Raw genomic sequence first — 18,615 nt, 5'->3', positions numbered from 1 at the left:
GGCACCTTCCGCCAGCGAGATTGGCAAAAATGTTTAGAAATTTATCACCAAAATGTTGGAAATGCAACCATGACTCAAGCACGTACTACCATATGTGGTAGTCATGTAAAAAAGCAAAGGAGTATTGCCGGAAAATTCATTTATGGCTGGTAGAATTAATTAGTAGAAGAAATAGAATACAAACCAGAACTTTTCCTATTGGGAATTATAAATGGGAAATATAGTAAAGGGGTAATTTACTTAATGATACATATTATAACAGCAGCAAGAATGATCTTTGCCCAAAATTAGAAAAATAAAGAAATCCTCGGAGAAGATGAAGTGATTAAATTTTTTTTGATATGCATCGAAATGGATAGGTTAATGCTGGAATTGAAAAATAAAGACGAGTCAGAATACTACGACATATGGAACAAATTTTATCAATGGTTGGAATGTAAAGGAGGGACGAAAAATATGAACTGACCAGAATTCATAGAATGGAGAATTAAGATTATGTATGTAATTATAATAGAATGAAAGTACATAAGACAAAGGTATAAGTAATATAAAGGAATGATGTCTTTATATATGTAAATACTGAATAGACCAAATTTATATAAGTAGTAAGCAGGGGTGAAATCCAGCAGGTTCTGACAGATTCTGGAGAGCTGGTAGCAGAAATTTTGAGTAGTTTGGAGAGTAGTGGAAATTTTGAGTAGTTCGGAGAACTGGCAAATACCACCTCTGGCTGGTCACAGAGTGGGGTGGGAATGGAGATTTTGCAATATCCTTCCCCAAGGAGTGGGGAGGGAATGGGGATTTTGCAGTATCCTTCCCCTGCCATGCCCACCAAGCATTACCACGCCCACAGAACCGGTAGTAAAAATATTTGAGTTTCACCACTGGTAGTAAACTATCTATGATATTTATTTTTTATTTTAGTATGTATGGCAAAGATAATGCCAGGACGGTTATACCGTGTCCAATGTTTTACTATGTGTTTAATAAAATTTTTCAAAAAAAAATCCCCAAAAGACAAAAAACCCCAAAGCAGCAATTTGGAGGTGAAGGTGTTTTGTTTGTGAATAGTCTTTTTTTTTATTAGGCACAAAATCTGTTGAGAGCAATTAAAGACTGGGGCTGCTTTCTGGCTCTAAGAACGTATTTCTTCATTTCTCCTTTAGGGAAATACAATATTTTACCTCTTTTAATATTCTCGAAAATATTTCATTCTCTCGAAGGGCGGGGCGGGGGGGGGAAGGTTTCTCACAGCAGAAATAGAGACTAAAAACGTAATGGTAGATTGCACTCTGTAGGAAAAGGAGGAATCCTTCCAATATCTCAGGGGTTGCCACAAAAAAGAGGGAATCAAACTCTTGTCCAAAGCACCTGAGGGCAGAATAGGTGGAAACTGATCAAGGAGAGAAGCAACTTAGAACTCAGGAGAAATTTCCTGACACTTAGAACAATTAAGCAGTGGAATGAATTGCCTTCAAAAGTTGTGAATGCTCCAACACTGGAAATTTTTAAGAAGATGTTGGATAACCATTGAAGTAGTGTAGGGTTTCCTGCCTGGGCAGGGGGTTGGACTAGAAGACCTCCAAGGTCCCTTCCAACTCTGTTATTCTATTCTATTCTTAAAAAAAAACAAGGACAGTTCTTGAGTGTCACCACATGAATACAGACAAGAGAGAGAGAGGACAAACTGGTTTGGAGGAACCCCCAACAGTTATTGTTTACATATCTATTTAATAATATATAACGTATTATATAATTATACAGTATATAAATAATTTTTCTGGCGGGAAGTAACGAGAAATCCCAGGTGCTCAGAACCAGCCATCAAAGGAGATTCCATTCAAAGGCGCTTTGCTCTATTCCAGCCCTGCTCGACCTTCACCGGCTCTATTCCCTTCACCCGCGGATCCCCTCCCACTCGCCTACCAAATGCTTCGACCCCACGTGACTTCGACCTTTCAGACTCTAGAAGAACAGGGCATGCGCAGAAGACCTTTGCCAGGTCCGGATGTTGAACAGAGACAGGAGAGGCGGGACTTGCCTTATGAGATGCTCTAGTCTAGTCAAGAGCAATAAAGCATGAGGGATAATAGACTTGTGCCTCTCTAGGAAGCAATCATATCTCACGGAGTCTCTGGGAGGCCTGTCGAGCGCGGGAAGTTTTGGCGGGAGCGGCTCGCAACTGCTCTTCTCGGCCTCGGAAGCCCTGAGGGAACGGAGCCCCCCTTCTCCCCACCCCCGAACCCGGGAAAGGGGCGGGGCGACTGGGTGGGGGAGGGTCGGCCGTGACCGAAGGCAACCTCGGAGATAGTTTCCCCCCGTCGGGGCTGCGCTGAAGCCGGAGACGGAATGGAGGCTCGGGGGTTTCCCCTTCAGGCGGGGAGCGGTCTCCCAGAGGAGCCCCGCAGCCCCGAGGCTGAGCGCTGGCGCTTCCGCAGCTGCGTCTCCCGGGAGGCCGAGGGGCCCCGGGCGCTTTGCAGCCGCCTGTACGGGCTGTGCCGGGGGTGGCTGCGGCCCGAGCGGAGCAGCAAAGCCGAGATGCTGGACCTGGTGGTGCTGGAGCAGCTGCTGGCCCTTCTGCCCCCGGAGCTGGCGGGCTGGCTGAGGGAGTGCGGGGCGGAGAGCTGCGCCCAGGCGGTGGCCCTGGCCGAAGGCTGCCTCCTCGGCCCCGCAGCCGCCCCGGAAAAGCTGGCAAAGGGCCGGCAGGTGAGGGAGCTTCATCCTCTACTACGCCTCTGCTGTCTCTTCTTTACAGATAATCACAGAGAAAATAGATCCAGACAACACGTGTTGGGATTATAGATAAAAAGCTATGTGGGAATAACCCTTGTAGGACCGTATTCCCACGTTCTATTTTCCCACGTAGTTTGTCATGGACTGGACAGCCATCATGCAAAAGATACCTCAATTCCCCCATGGAGCTGGAGGGGAGAAATGTCATAAAAATCCTTCCTAGTAGTCCAGAGAGTACATTGAGAGAACAAAAAAATATTTTTTTAATGTGGTCTTACAGACAGAGGTAATATTCTTTGTCAGGCTTCTTCTCTACCTGGAAGGGCTGATAAATGTTTGCTCCAGTCAGGATTCCCAAACCAGGGACTCAGACTGATTCCAAGAGGGCTCCCCTATCTAGTAATAGCTATTGCCCAAAATCCCACCCACCCACAAAAACATGTTTCTATCTCAAATTGGATCACTTCTCTAGTCCTTTTAGAAATTTTGATCATTAGCTTTGAACTGAATGTGAATGTAAGGTCTTAAGTGAATTCCCTTTCTCATGTTAACCAAGGCAATGTTGGAAACTTTTATTTGTCCCAAAATTGCTTTTTCCAGAGACAACTGGAAGATGTTTCAGAAAGATTGAATGATTATTAGATACTTAACACAAGTCTTGTATTTCCTGGATTTTCAGTATAGAGCTGGAAGGGACTTGAGGGTCTTCTCTAACCCCCTTATTCAGGCAGAAAACCATGTGTATATACCATTTCAGACAAATAGCTGTCCAGTCTCTCAACATCTTTGTAACATTACCAGCCCGGAATGCAGTATTCCAGGTTAGTATTAGTATTAATACTAATATTTAGTATTAGTATTAATATAATACTTAGTATTCCTTACTAAGATTTTATAAAGCGGTACTAATAGTTAACGTAATTTTGATTGTATGCTTCTGTTTATACAACCAAGGATTGTATTAGCTGTTTTAGCGGCTGCCGCACACTGCTAGCTTATATTTAAGTGATCATCCACTAGGACTCTACAGTCCCTGTGACAGTTACTGATTTTTTGAGGCAGGTTTGCCTAATCGGTACTTGTACCTATGGTTTTTCCTGCCTTGCTTTAACTTTCATTTTCTGGATAGGGCCCATTGTTCAAGTCTGACAAGATCCTTTTCTTTCCTGAACTTATCTTCTGGGGAGTTGGCTGTTCCTGCCAGCTTAATGTCATCTACAAATTTGATGTGTTCCCCTTCTATTCCCTCATCTAAATAATTTATGAAGATATTGAAGCGTACTGGGCCTAAGATGGATCTTTGTGATACTTCACTGTAGACTTTTCACTGCGGACAATTCTAAACACTTTCCATTATACATAGGATAGGATAAAGTTTGAAAAAAATGGTCCCTGAAGAAAAAACAAAGCTTGCAGAGAAAAACAAAAAAGTATACTTTATTCATATTCCTTTACCATGATCATGGCGCTCCCTCTATCAGATGATAGAAGGAGAGAGCCATTATATAGACATAAATGCATTCACAAAGAAAGAAAGGCATTATTGTCAAGTAAAGGGGAGGAAATAAATAAACAGCTCCTGTTGTGAAGGAAAATAGGAAATAAAAAAGAAGGAACTCACAAAAGTGGCAGGCGTTTATCCAGAAATAACAGCAACCCACAGAGTAGGAGTTCTCAAATTCTCTTATTTTGATTTGAATTGGAAAAATACATGTGGAGAGGAAAAACGTAAGCGAACTAACATGGTTAAAGTCATTTGAAAGTGGATCATAAATCAGGCTTTTTTTCAGTTGCAGGAGCCATTCATTGAAGAGATCTCAGCAGAGCTCCAGGGAAGAGGAGATCCATCCAATGATTCTAAAGAGCTTCTTTTCAGGAGGATCCAATTGGGGCCACCTTGCCAGGTAAGTAGATTTCTTCTAAAAAGTTTAAACGCCTTCATTCGTGAGCTTCTTTGAAAACCAACTGCTGAGTCTGTGTGAATTTGAACCTGGTGTCCCCACAGAATGACCCAGTGAGCCTTACTGATTCAACCTTGAAGATGATCCTAGGAATGCAAACAAAGGACAATTCTCAAAAGTCTTGTACTAGAAATGTAATTCATATGCTGGAACAGTTTAATCTTTATTATCTTTCAAAAGACTTGGGGAAAGCAGTTAAAAAATTAAGACATGAAGCGAAACAATACCAATTGAACAAAAACTGCTTCAGAAATAGCCCAATATATCCATTTAAAAATAAATTACAGATGGATAAATTTCTCATATAAAAACCTGTAAGTCAAAGCTGAGAAGCTTAATGGTCACTGTTGGTCAAGTGACTTGATATTTTCAGGATCACGTACAACATTTTGAAATAGGTAAGATAAACAATTCTTAATAGGCATGTCCTGTTTTCTAAGAAATTTGTATTTAACTGGGCCAGAGAGTTAAGCCAGAGGATTCCTCTAAGCAAATTCTTTTTGGTGAGTTCTCCCAGGCCATGGGAGGGGGGTCCCCAAGCAGTGCCATTCTACAACTTGGATGCATCTAAGCTATATTTTGTGCCTTTAAAAAAGCAGCATGGAGGAGGTGGAGGTGGGGCTTCTCACCCTTAAGGACTATGTCTGCCTGCAGGATGTCTGTCTGTCCTAGAAGGAAATGTCCATTTTGTCTCTTGCAAAGCTATCTTTTCTCTTTGGGAATTAATAAAGAATGTATTAGAGAGGACTGTCATATGGGGAAGATTTTTTTTTGTTTCTAGGACTCTGATCCCTTTAAGGAGGTGGCTGTTGACTTCACAGAGGAGGAGTGGGCACTGCTGGATTCTAGCCAGAAGGCCTTGTGCAGAGAAGTCATGCTGGAGGTTACTATGAATATGGCTGCTCTGGGTAAGGATCCTCTTTGCTCTGGATTCTGTTGATTAGGAAAGGTGTTTTGAGTGGGAATTAAACAGGGAAGATTCATGCACTCAATTGCATAATTGAGGTGGTAAGAGCTCTAATGTCTATCACCTGTAAAATCTTTCCTGACCTCAGGAAAATCAGGATCACAATGGATAGTATGTAGATAATGTCCACTGGACACCCACAAGTGCAAAAGTCCCATACACTTCCCTTTGGTTTCCTTTTAACTGCCAGAACCTCTAGATCATAAAGCAGCTGAGTCACTTCATGGGCAATTTTGCCCAAGTTTGTCCTCACAGCCACTGTTCTAGAAAACTACAAGGGCCTTGGCAAAAATGCTCACTATAGTATATCATTGTGAAAGGCTTTAGATGGAAATGCCTGAGCAGATTGATCTAACAACAAAAGGCCTTAATATGGTTCTGGGCTGAAAAATCTCTTGGATATCATTAAGAATATCATTGATAACAATTTCAACCCAACATCGCCTAGTTTGACAAATTGCTGGTACCAAACCTGATATTCAAATGGGCATATTTTTGAGTGGGAGACACCCCCCTTCGCCATCATTTTAAATTCTAATGAGAATTTGTGGGGTTTTTTTTCCCAACCAGGTGATGGTGATGGGCTGGAGAATGAGAAGCATCTGAGATTATTTAAACTACAAAGGGCAGTGTCTTCAAAGAGCCAAAGCGACTTCTGTACGAGACATAATATCATTCCCCATCAGAGGAGCCACTCAAGCGAAAAAACAAATAGTTGTGTGGAGTTTGGAAAGAGATTCACTGAGAATAGTGATATTACTTGCCATCAAAGGATTGACACAGAGGACAGACCATATAAATGCCTGGAGTGTGGAAAGAGCTTTATTGACAAATTGCGCCTTACTTTCCACCTAAGGATGCACATGGCGGAAAGACCGTATAAATGTATGGAGTGTGGAAAAAGCTTTCGTCAGAACTCAGAACTTATTTCTCATCAGAGAATCCACACTGGGGAGAGACCATATAAATGCTTGGAGTGTGGAAAAAGCTTCACTCATAAAACAAATCTTAATGTTCATGAAAGGATTCATACTGGGGAGAGACCTTATAAATGTATACAATGTGGAAAAGCGTTTACTCAGAAAAATAGTCTTATTAGTCATGAAAGAATCCATACAGGGGAGAAACCATTTCAATGTACAGAATGTGGAAAGTGTTTTGCTCAGAAAGGACAACTTAAATTCCACGAGAAAATCCACAGGGCAGAATTGCTTGGAGTGTGGAAAAAGCTTTAACTTGAGCAAAGATCTTATTTGTCATGAAAGCACCCACACTGGGGAGCGACTATATAAGTGCATGGAATGTGGAAAGCAATGTACTTGGAAAAATTATCTTATTAATCATGAAAGAGTTCATACGGGGAGAGACCATATAAATGCACAGAATGTGGAAAATGTTTTGCTCAAAGGGTTTAGCATTCCTGAGACGTGGTTTAGCATTTGTTCACTGAAGGTGGTAATCTTGGGTGAAAGGCCAGTTTTCTTACTTTGGCAATGAGATCTCAGGATAAAAGACATCTTAGGTTATGATCAAATTAGGAGGAATGTTGCACACTATTACATTTATTTTTTCCACTGCACTTTCACCTTTGTCTAGAGGCTACTCTGATCTGTGGTTTTGAACTGCTGAAGGAAGAATGTATGAGGAGTGGTCATAATTTCCTTCCCACACATTCCAATAAAAATTCTCTAGTTCAGCTCTTTCTGTATATTGCAGATAACATTAAAACACTTCTAACTAAAAGTTAAACTTGACTTGGGACTTGAGGTGAGAAAGAATGAAGTATTCAAATTGCCTTTTAATGATAATTGCAATGTTTTCAAAGAGTGTGTTTTATACTCTTCCCCAAAAGCATCTCCATGTTCATCCCAAAGTCTTTCCCTGAACTGCTAAGTTGGTGGTCTCCCCACTGCAAGGGGCAGTGTATTTATGTAGCAAAAGATAAGAGTACATTGAGAAAGAAGGAAAGGCCACACCTGTTAAGTGAAGTGGACGAGCTAAACAGCAGCTCCTGATCAGAATGGGAAAAAATAAAAAGAAGCAATGAAGTATTTCAGAGAAGTGGCAGGCATTTATCCAGAAACCCAGTAGCCACCCACAGATTAGGAGTTCTCAAGTTCTCTCAGTTGGACGTGGGTTGGGAAGTACAAGTGGAGCAGGGGTGGGTTTCACTTACCTTTGCTACCGGTTCGCCTCTGCACATGCGCAGATCGTATTTGATGGCGGGTGGGTAGCAACCCATCACTGAAATGGAGGAAAAAAGTAAGATAAGCGAACTAACATGGTTATAGACATTTGAAAGTGGATTGTAAAATAGGCTGTCATTTCATTTGGTAGTCATTCATGGAGATTTCAACAGCTCCCCCAGAGGTGAAGGTGTTTTGTTTGTGAATAGTCTTAATGGGCACAAAATCTGCTGGGAGCTATTAAGAAAGGGGCTGCTTTCTGGCTCTAAAACATGTTTCTTCATTTCTCCTTTGGGGAAATATATTTTACCTCTTAATATTCATCAAAATATTTCATTCTCTAGAAGGGGAGGGGCTTCCACAGAAGAAATAGGAACTAAAACGTAATGGCAGATGACACTAGAAAAAGGAGAGTTCCTTCTCTGAGTGTCACCACATGAATACAGACAACAGGACAAACTGGTTTGTAGGAATCCCCAAAACAGTTATTGCTTGCATATTTAATAATATATATTTATATTATATAGTATATAAACAAATTAACTAGTGGGAAGTAAAGAGAAATCTCATGCTCAGAACCAGTGCAGAGAAGAGCAACCAAGATGATTAGGGGACTGGCGGCTAAAACATACAATGAACACTTGCAGAAACTAGGCATGGCTAGTATAGTGAACAGGAGGACCAGGGGAGACATGATAGCAGTCTTCCAGTATCTCAGGGGCTGCCACAGGGAGGAGGGGGTCGAACTATTTCCCAAAACATCCGAAGGCCAGACAAGGAATAATGGATGGAAACTGATCAAGGAGAGATTCAACCTAGAAATAAATTTTCTGACACAACAATCAACCAATGGAACGGAAGTTGTGGGAGCTTCATCACTGGAGGCTTTTCAAGAAGAGACGCCATCTGTCAGAAATGGTGTCGGGTCTCCTGCTTGGGCAGGGGGTTGGGCTAGATGACCAACAAGGTCCCTTGGTCCAACTCTTGATCCATTAGATTCATTCAATTCAAAGGAGCTTTGCTCTATTCCAGCCCTGCTCTACCTCCAGGCCTGCTCCCTACACCCGCGCATCCCCTCCCAGTCCCCTAACAAATACTACGTCACTTTCGAGCGTCTACAAAGAACAGGGCATGCGCAGAAGGCCCAGAGGTTGGACAGGCGAAGTGAGACGCTCTAGTCAAGAGCAATAAAGCATGAGGGATAATAGACTTGTGCCTCTCTAGGAAGCAATCATACCTCACGGAGTCTGTGGGAGGCCTGTCGAGCGCGGGAAGTTTTGGCGGGAGCGACTTGCAGCTGCTCTCCTCAGCCTGAGAGAACGGAGCCTCCTTCTCTCCCCTGAAACCGGGAAAGGGGCGGGGAGAGTGGGTGGGGAAGGGTCGGCCGTGAGCGAAGGCGGCCTCCCAGAGAGTTTCCCCCCGTTCGGGCTGCTCTGAAGCCGGAGACCGAATGGAGGCCCAGGGGTCTCCGGGGACGGGAGCAGCAGCGGCCCTTCAGGCGGGGAGCGGTTGCGGCGGGGAGTTCGGCGAGGAGCCCCGCAGCCCCGAGGCTGAGCGCTGGCGCTTCCGCAGCTGCGTCTCCCGGGAGGCGGAGGGGCCCCGGGCGCTTTGCAGCCGCCTGTACGGGCTGTGCCGGGGGTGGCTGCGGCCCGAGCGGAGCAGCAAAGCCGAGATGCTGGACCTGGTGGTGCTGGAGCAGCTGCTGGCCCTGCTGCCCCCGGAGCTGGCGGGCTGGCTGAGGGAGTGCGGGGCGGAGAGCTGCGCCCAGGCGGTGGCCCTGGCCGAAGGCTGCCTCCTCGGCCCCGCAGCCGCCCCGGAGCCCGGAAAGGGGCGGCAGGTGAGACAAGTACGCCGTGGGACGCTGATCGATTTCGCAGCCTTTGTAAGAAATCGCAGCCATGAAGAAGTCATCGGAAGATTTTTAGTAATTCCTAATATTGTGGAACTCATTGCAACTTGAGACAAGTGCTTCTGTTTCACAGTGTAAAAATTCTGTGGGATGCTGACATATGTAGCAGACTTCGTAGGAAATCAAGGACATTAAGAAGAGATTAGGGCAAACATCTGGTTAGCCATCATGACAGAAATGGCTGCAGTTGAGGAAACCTGCCGAGACCTTTTTTACCATTTTTTCACTGAAAGTGTTAATTTTGGAATAAAGGCCCATTTACTTATTTCACCAAACAGATCTCAGGATAAAAGTGATCCCAGGTTATGGTCAGATTAAAAGAAATGTTGCACACTATTACATTAGTTGTTTCCCATTGCTCTTTGATCCTTGCCTAGACTAGAGCCTATTCTGATATGTGTTTTAGAATTGTAGAAAGCAGAATGTGTGAAGAATGGACGGGATTTTCTTCCCAGACATTCCAATAGACATTCTTTGGCTCAGTTTTTCCTTTCTGTATTTTCAAAATTATCTTTAAAAGATTTGTAACTATATAAATTAAACCGGATTAACCTAAGGTGGGAAAGAATGAAGTATTGAAATTGCTTTTTAATGACAATCGTGTTTTCAAGGAGTACATTTTACTCTCAAAAGCATCCCTGTGTTCATCCCGAAGCCTTTTTCTAAACAGCCAGGCTGGTGTGGTCCTGCACTACAAGAGGCACAGAGAAGCTTCCAAAAAAGGAAGGGGAGCATGATCCTATCCCTCAATAAAGGTCACTAAATCTAAAGGAAAATACTGTACTCCTGAAACAAGAAGATAGAACAGGCATAAGTACATCCACAAACAGGGAAAGGACACACCTGTCAAATGAAGAGGAGGAAATGAAGTAACAGTTCCTGATTAGAATAAAAAAACAAAAAATCAAGTGTTTCACAAAAGTGGCTGGCATTTATCAAGAAATAACAGCCACCCACAGAACAGGACTTCCCAAGTTCTCTCACTTTGACAGGTTGGGGAAGTATAAGTAGACAGGGTAAATGTAAGGCAAGGAAATTAGCACCTTTATCATCTTGTGAAAGTGGATGATAAACAAGGCTGTTCTTTCAGTTGCAGGAGCCATTTGTGGGTGAGATCTCAGCAGAGCTTCATGGAAGAGGGGATCCATCCAGTCCTAAAGAGGTTGCTTTCTCAAGGATCCAAGTAGGGCCAACTTGCCAGGTAAGTGTAATTTTCTTGTGAGAAGTTTAAACTTTTGTTTATGAGCTACTTCGAAAACCAAATGCTGAGTCTGTGCATTTGAACCTGGTCTCCCCATAGAATGATTCAGTGAGTCCCATTGATTCAACCTTCAGAACTGTTCTCTGGATGCCCAGGAAGGACAATTCAGAAGAGTCTTGTATTAAGAAATATAATTGATATGTTGGAATATTTTTCAAAAGACTTTGGACAACAAGTTTAAAAAATAAACAAAACAATAGCAATTGTAAAAAAAATGTTCCAGAAATAGGCCAACATATCCACTTAAAAAAGACTCATGAAGGACAGGTTGTCTGTAAATACCCCTAAGTCAGTGCTAACTGGTTGTATCAATAAGACTGTTGGTCAATTGATCTGAGGTTTCAAGGCTCATTTCCAACATTTTGAAATAGCCCGCGTAAGAAATTCCTAGTACGTTTGTCCTGTTTTCTAAGAAGTGTTATTTTGTTGAGCCAAAGAGACGTGGCCAGGGGATTCCTCTCCCCAAAACCTCCTTGGTGAATTATTCTAGGCCAGTGGGCCTGTGTCTCTCTGTGTTGCCATACTACAATTTGGATGCATCTAAGCCATGTTTTCTGCCTTTACAACAGGCTTCCCAGACCTATATGGACCTGCAGAACCTATGCCTGTCCTGTTGGAAATGTCCAACTGGTCTTGTAAAGTTCTGTTTTTTCTTTTGGAAGTAAGGGGAAAAAAACATAAAGGATTGTCTGCTGGAAAAGATTTTCTTTTTCTTTTTAGGACTCTGATCCCTTTGAGGAAGTGGCTGTGGACTTTACAGAAGAAGAGTGGGCTCTGCTGGATTCTGGCCAGAAGGCCTTGTGCAGGGAAGTCATGCTGGAGCTTTTCAGGAATATGGCTGCTCTGTGTAAGGATCCTCTTTGCTCTGACTTCTGTTCATTGGGAAAGGTGTTTTAAATGGGAGGTAAACAAAGAAGATACCTCCATTCAATTACTTAAGGTGGTCAAAACTCTACCTGACCCCTACCTGATACCACCTTTCTAACCTTTCCTAATCTCAGGAAAATCGGGGTCAGAATGTTTACTTTGTAGCTAATATCTAGTGGAGGAGCCATGCTGCAAAGAGCGTCATACATGTTTCTTTGATTCCCTTCAATCACCGGGCCCCCCATAGAACACAAACCAACAGTGACACTTCATGGGCAGTTTTGTCCAAGGTTGTCACCATAGCCACTCTTCTAGAACACAAGGCCTTGGCAGAAATGCTCACTTGAGGGACTTGGGAAAGTCCCTCAATGTTCCATGGAAATCCCTTGTTATCAACAGCAAAATCTTAATCTGGTTCAGGGCTGTAAAATTACCATTACAGTCACGTGGATAACAATTTACATGCAACATCTCCTAGCTTGACTCACAGCTGGTGCCTAGCCAGATAATAAGATAGGCATATTTTTTATTTGGGGAGACAACCCCCCCTCCCCCCACCCCTTTGACATAATTGTAAAATTCTAATGATAATTTCTGTTTGTTCTTTTTTCCAAGCAGGTGATGGCCTGGTGAATGAGGATGAAAAACAGCTGAGTTTACTGACATTGCAAAGAGCAGTGTCTGCAAAGAGTCATTCCTTCTCTTTTATTTTATCTAAAATACTGAATAGAAAATACAAACCACATACTTTTGCAAAATATGAGAGGGATTTCCCTCTAAGCAAAAAGATGAAACTATGCATGCAGTGTGGAAAGAGCTTCAGTACCAAAAGTAATCATTGCCATTGGAGGATCCACACAAGTGAGAGGCCATATAAATATCCAGAATATGGAAAAAGCTTTTGTCAGAAAACAGAGGTTATTTGTCAAAAAAAGATCCACACAGGAGAGAGACCATATAAATGCATGGAGTATGGAAAGAGATTTATTGACAATTGTCACCTTACTTTCCATCAATGGATACACACTGGGGGAAAATTGTATAAATGCATGGAGTGTGGAAAAAGCTTTCGTTGGAACTCAGAACTTATTCGTCATAAGCGGATCCACACTGGGGACAGACCATATAAATGCATAGAGTGTGGAAAGCACTTTACTCAGAAAAGACATCTTATTGTTCATGAAAGGATCCACACCGGGGAGAGACCATACAACTGCATGGACTGTGCAAAGCAATTTACACAAAAAGGTCATCTCATATATCATGAAAGAATCCATACAGGGGAGAAACCATATAAATGCACAGAGTGTGGAAAAAGCTTTGCTCAAAAAGCACAACTTAATACTCATAAAAGAATCCACATAGGGGAGAGACTATTTAAATGCTTGGACTGTGGAAAAAGCTTTAATTGGATCAGAGGTCTAATTCATCATGAAAGAACCCACACTGGGGAGAGACCATATAAATGCACAGAGTGTGGAAAAAGCTTTGCTCAAAAAGCATATCTTAATGCTCATAAAAGGATCCACACAGGGAAGAGACCATATAAATGCCTGGAATGTGGAAAGAGCTTTTTTGACAGTGGTGACCTTACTCGACATCAAATGATCCATACAGCAGACAAACCATATAAATGCATGGAGTGTGGAAAGAGCTTTATTGACAAGTGGCGCCTTACTATCCACCAAAGAATTCACACGGGGGAAAGACCGTATAAATGCATGGAGTGTGGAAAAAGCTTTTGTCGGAATGCAGAATTTATTCATCATAAGAGAATCCACACTGGGGAGAGACCATATAAATGCATGGAGTGTGGAAAAAGCTTTGCTTGGAAAGGACATCTTAATACTCATAAAAGGATCCATACAGGGGAGAAGCCATATAAATGCTTAGAGTGTGGAAAGACTTTTGTTCGGAAAGGATGTCTTACTGGTCATGAAAGAATTCACACAGGGGAGAAACCATATAAATGCACAGTGTGTGGAAAGTTGTTTGCTAGGTCAGGACACCTTTATTCTCATAAAAGGACCCACACAGGGGAAAGACCATATAAATGCTTGGAGTGTGGAAAGAGCTTTAACTGGAACAGAGATCTTATTCGTCATGAAAGAACCCACACTGGAGAGAGACCATACAGGTGTATGGAGTGTGGAAAGCAGTTTACTCAGAAAAGTGGCCTTATTAATCATGAGAGAACCCATACAGGTGAGAGACCATATAAATGCACAGAATGTGGAAAAGGCTTTACTCAAAGAGGACCACTTAATTCTCATAAAAGGATTCACGTGGGGGAGAGGCCATATAAATGTGTGTAGTGTGTAGAAAGCTTTAACAGGTTTACTCATGAAAGAAGGCATACATGGGAAAATCCATAGTGCATGGAGTGTGGAAATAATTTTACTGGGAAAGAACATCTTGTCATGAAAGGATCCATGCAGGAAGGAAGCCTTCTAAATGAACAAAGTGGAAAAGCATCCAGTAGAAACTTATTTATTTATTTATTTATTTATTAAATTTTTATACCGCCCCCTCTCCCGAAGGACTCGGGGCGGTGAACAGCCAAAATTAAAAACACACAATACAAATATTAAAATACATTAAAACAAAATTAAATTATCTTTGGCTTCTCCAATTTAAAACCCCTTGCCCATAAAATTCCCCAATTAAAAGATTTTTAACCCAGCCCGGCTGAACATTAGAGGATCCACACAGGAGAAATCATGTAAATGCAGGGAGTGTGGAAACAGCTTTACTTTAGAAGGATGACATAATGCCCATAGAAGAAACCATAGAAATACATGGAGGTGCTTCAGAATAAGCTTTTTGGTCCGAAATACTGGAATTCATTCAGAATAGCCAGGTGTTCCCTTTCCTAGTTTGACCTGCATTTTTCTTCTCCCTGTGGAAAGAGGGATGGAAAACAGGAGTTTTCAGTTTCCTCCCTATTGCTGATCACCATCTTATCTTTTCCAATTGGAGGACTGATGGCTTCCTTGACTTCCCTCTTAATTTACCTAAAGACTGTATGTCAGGGGTGTCAAGCCCGTGGCCCGGATGCATCACATGCTGACCCCACCCCCTCCAGATTTAGTGAAGGGGAAAAAAGTCCTGATACATCACATGATGCCGCCATAAGGACATGAGTTTAACACACCTGCTCTATATGAAACAGAAATGGTATACATATATCAAATTTGGAAAGCAATTCAATCTGCAGAGTTTTAATTTGCAAAACATAATGCTCATTTTCTTTTCATTCCTCTTAAGGTTTAGCTAAAGAAATCTTGCCATTTTTCTTTCTTAGAGGAGTGAGTTCAGCCTTAGTGAGGTAGCCTGTTTTTGAGCAGTTGCCAAAGCAATTATTCCTCACCACATGAGCTTCCCAACACATTTTGGGGAGGAAACTCCTTTTATAGTCTTGGAACCTTATTAAGAAACTTTTTATTATTATTCAATTTTTTAAATTTTATGTTATTTATACATATCAATGTGTAAATGGTGATATCTGAGTACCATACATTTTAATAAAAGACATATTATTACTGACAATTATTACATTTCATTTTCATTGTTCATTGCACATATCCTTTGCTGCCACTCTTCAGTTCTAAACCTTCTTCTTACTCTCATATATCTTAATATATTGGTACATATATACTATAGTTCTGCTCTTATTTCTATCTCTATTTTAACTTTTTCCCCCTCCTGTCACTATAATATTCAAAGACATAATAACATTTCTGTTCCCTATTACCACACATATTTATCTTGTAGTACACTTTCATTATCTAATCACCCATTATTTAATTCTACCAAATTTTTATGCTTATTTGATACTATCATTCAAATTCTAGTTTTCCAATTAAAACTTGATTCTTCTTCATACCTCTGTTCATGTTCTTTCCAATCCTCCAATCTGTAAAATTCTACTAATTAATACACATGTTTACGTTAACATATTATTTCATTATCTGATCACCTATTGTTTAATTTTAGCATTTCACTATTAACTATATTTTTATACATATTTAACTAACTACATACAAAGTAATTATCCAATTATTATAATTCTAATATTAATATTCATTATTGAAATACTTTCATATTTCATGAAAGTATCTTTTACTTTACTTTCCCTTTTTCCTTTATCCATCATCTGCCTGCCTGCATCCAAATTTTAAAATTTTTTTGGTTGCCTACCATATTCTTTTTTTCAGTCTTTTATTTCATCTATGTTTGAGTCTATTTTGACTATGCATTCTAGCTTTTTCCTCCCCTCTCTACTTTTCCCCACTATCTTGTTTTAAAGCTGTCTGTTCTAAGAGCAGAATACGACACTTTTAAGGTATTTTCCTCCTGTTTTAATTCCTTAATCACTATTGATTTTAATAATGTCTCCTCGTCTTCTTGCTGGTTTCTTAGTTCTGCTTTCTCCTCCATTTCTTCTGGTAGCTCCATTCTTTCCTCATTGTCCTGGTTTTTACACATTGTTCCTTGTATCGCATTTTCCAATTTTTGGTCTATGCAATCAAATATTTCCATCATCTCCTTATGTTGTTCCTTTATAAAATCCTTAATGTTTTGGTACATCAGCTCCATTCCATTGTCTACTCACTTCCATCTTGTGTTATGTCTTTGCTTAATAGATCTCCTTTTAGGTCAATTGTCCAGAAATTGTTGAGCTTCCAAATCACAATTATAAATGTCTCATCAACAAGCAGTCAATCCAATTTAAATGAACGAAGGAGTTGTCCACCCTTCTTCAATCACTTTTATATATTCAGAAATGTTCAGGGATCTCTTAGCCAAGATTCTTATTTAATGACTAAATCTCCAATGGTTTTAAAGTAAATGCTTGTAATCGAGCAAATATAAATGGTTATTCCCGAAATTTAGCAGCAGATGGTGCTCTAGCTTCAACTTGCTACAGCCTCTGTTAACAAATCTGATTTTAGTTATTTTAAATTATAAACCCAATAAATGGGCAGTATTAATAAAAAAAGAATTTAAGATCTAATTCCAGCATTTTAAACTGCCTTTTCGATATCGCGTCTTTTTACTTTGAGAGTTCAATTTTCTTTTTATTATTTTTTAAAATATTTTTCTCTTCTTAATTTCTCTGGTATTTTTTCAAAGTGCTCATTCGCTGCTAGCAAATAGTTCTAAACATATATTCCACTTGGATTTCTTGGGGTCAGATTGCAAATAGAAGTATTCTTTCACCCAGTTCACACACCACTCACTTTCTCCGCTCCAGCACTGTCTTAGGTATTTAGAGTGCCCCTAGCTTCATGGCAGACATCTTTGCTGCCACTGCTCCCCATCTTCAGATGAGGGGGTTTTCCAAGTCAGGGAGGAGAAATGTGGCTCTCCTCAACCTGCAAGGCGGTCCCCCTTTACTTTGCCACTCCTCCAAGGTGACTATGGCTCCTAATGGAGCCCTCCGATGAGATCGGGACCACAGAGCACACAGACCACGCTTCTGAAGGCACCGGAAGTACAACCCTAACCCTAACCCTTTTTTAAAAAGAAACTTTTATTAATAAAAGTTTTCTCCCCTTTTTTCAGTACAGTCAAAGAATTTGAAAAAATACAGTACATTTTGTAAATAAAAATGGTGACAGTTCACAAAGATTACTAGAGACAAATAGAAATATAAATTATTTCCATAGCAAGGAAAATAAAGAAGGAATGGTTAAATTGATTATTTTATTCAAAGGGGAAAATATGTTCTTATTTGAATATCACTTGGAATTTGTGTTTGTGAAGAAAAAATATGAAACTGACCTTGGTTTTGTTGATTAGAAATATTTGTTGCTGTAGGAATGGCTACTTATATATTAATGTGTAAAAGCAAAAAGTTGAGGTTGGAGTGTATTTATCTTGTACTGTGCTAAGAAGAGTTGGAAGTCAATGCTCCCTTTTTCTTTTTCTCTTTCCCCTTATACAGTACCTCACACCCCCTTTTCCCCGCTGCTTCCCCCCTCCCTTAATTTTCTATTTCCTTTTCTTCTTTGTATTTTATATAATAAAAATAAAAAATTGGTGAAAAAACTTTTTATTAGTTGTAATTCCCCATCAGCCTTTCCATTTATTCTTTTTTCCACTGTTAAGCGTTTTAAATTTAGTAGCTGGAGCAGTGGGGTTGTGCAGTGAGCCAGAACACGCAGTTGTGGTTGATTGTTTGAAGAGTACTGGCTCCTATGTGAGGCAATTGCAGTCAAGTGGTTGCTGTAGGTGTTGAGGGGGGAGTTTCCCTCCCTCTTTTTTCTTCCGTGTATCCAGCGCTCTGCAATTTACCTGGTGATGCGCCTCTACCTGACTATCTAGCCTGTTGTATATATTGATATTTTTTTTAAAATTTGATTTATATGCCGCCCTTCTCCGGGGACTCAGGGCAGCTTACAATGCGTTAAGCAATAGCCTTCATACTTTTGTATATTTATACAAAGTCAGCTTATTGCCCCCACAAACTGGGTCCTCAGTTTACCTATCTTAGAAAGGATGGAAGGCTGAGTCAACCTTGAGCCTGGTGAGATTCGAACTTACAATAATTGCAGACAGCTGGTGTTAATCACAATGCTATCAGTCTGCTGAGCCACCAGGCCCTAGTTGTATAGGTGTAGAATATATAGATGTAGAATATGTTTATATAAAACTACAAGTATGTGTCAGCATCTATGATTTCATTTGGACACCTGCCACGCAATTCCCTGACACTATCTGACCCA

At 40.9% G+C, this 18,615-nt stretch overlaps 2 protein-coding genes and 1 long non-coding RNA gene across 3 annotated transcripts; 2 read left to right on the top strand and 1 right to left on the bottom strand.

Annotated features, from left to right (window-relative positions):
- Positions 1 to 1,981: 1,981 nt before the first annotated feature.
- Positions 1,982 to 7,410, top strand: LOC117658016 (zinc finger protein 24-like). Its single transcript, XM_060693476.2, has 4 exons — positions 1,982 to 2,706; positions 4,524 to 4,637; positions 5,476 to 5,602; positions 6,232 to 7,410. The coding sequence occupies exons 1-4, from the start codon at positions 2,350 to 2,352 to the stop codon at positions 6,894 to 6,896; spliced, it is 1,263 nt and encodes a 420-aa protein (XP_060549459.2). The 5' UTR covers positions 1,982 to 2,349; the 3' UTR covers positions 6,897 to 7,410.
- LOC148115961 (uncharacterized) lies at positions 4,144 to 8,887 on the bottom strand. Its single transcript, XR_015731806.1, has 3 exons — positions 8,663 to 8,887; positions 7,838 to 7,905; positions 4,144 to 4,780 (listed from the first exon to the last, which is right to left on the bottom strand). It is a non-coding gene; the product is annotated as an uncharacterized LOC148115961 (long non-coding RNA).
- A 79-nt stretch (positions 8,888 to 8,966) lies between these two features.
- Positions 8,967 to 17,938, top strand: LOC117656589 (uncharacterized). The gene is made up of 4 exons (XM_060693469.2): positions 8,967 to 9,684; positions 10,847 to 10,957; positions 11,738 to 11,864; positions 12,503 to 17,938. The coding sequence occupies exons 1-4, from the start codon at positions 9,298 to 9,300 to the stop codon at positions 14,197 to 14,199; spliced, it is 2,322 nt and encodes a 773-aa protein (XP_060549452.2). The 5' UTR covers positions 8,967 to 9,297; the 3' UTR covers positions 14,200 to 17,938.
- The last annotated feature ends 677 nt before the right edge of the window (positions 17,939 to 18,615 follow it).

Source organism: Pantherophis guttatus, chromosome 2, assembly GCF_059756535.1.
Source record: "Pantherophis guttatus breed Tessera chromosome 2, ASM5975653v1, whole genome shotgun sequence".
In the NCBI taxonomy this organism is placed as follows: Eukaryota; Metazoa; Chordata; class Lepidosauria; order Squamata; family Colubridae; genus Pantherophis; species Pantherophis guttatus.
The sequence above is the reverse complement of the archived record's forward strand: the minus strand, read 5'-3'. Positions and strand labels throughout refer to the sequence as shown.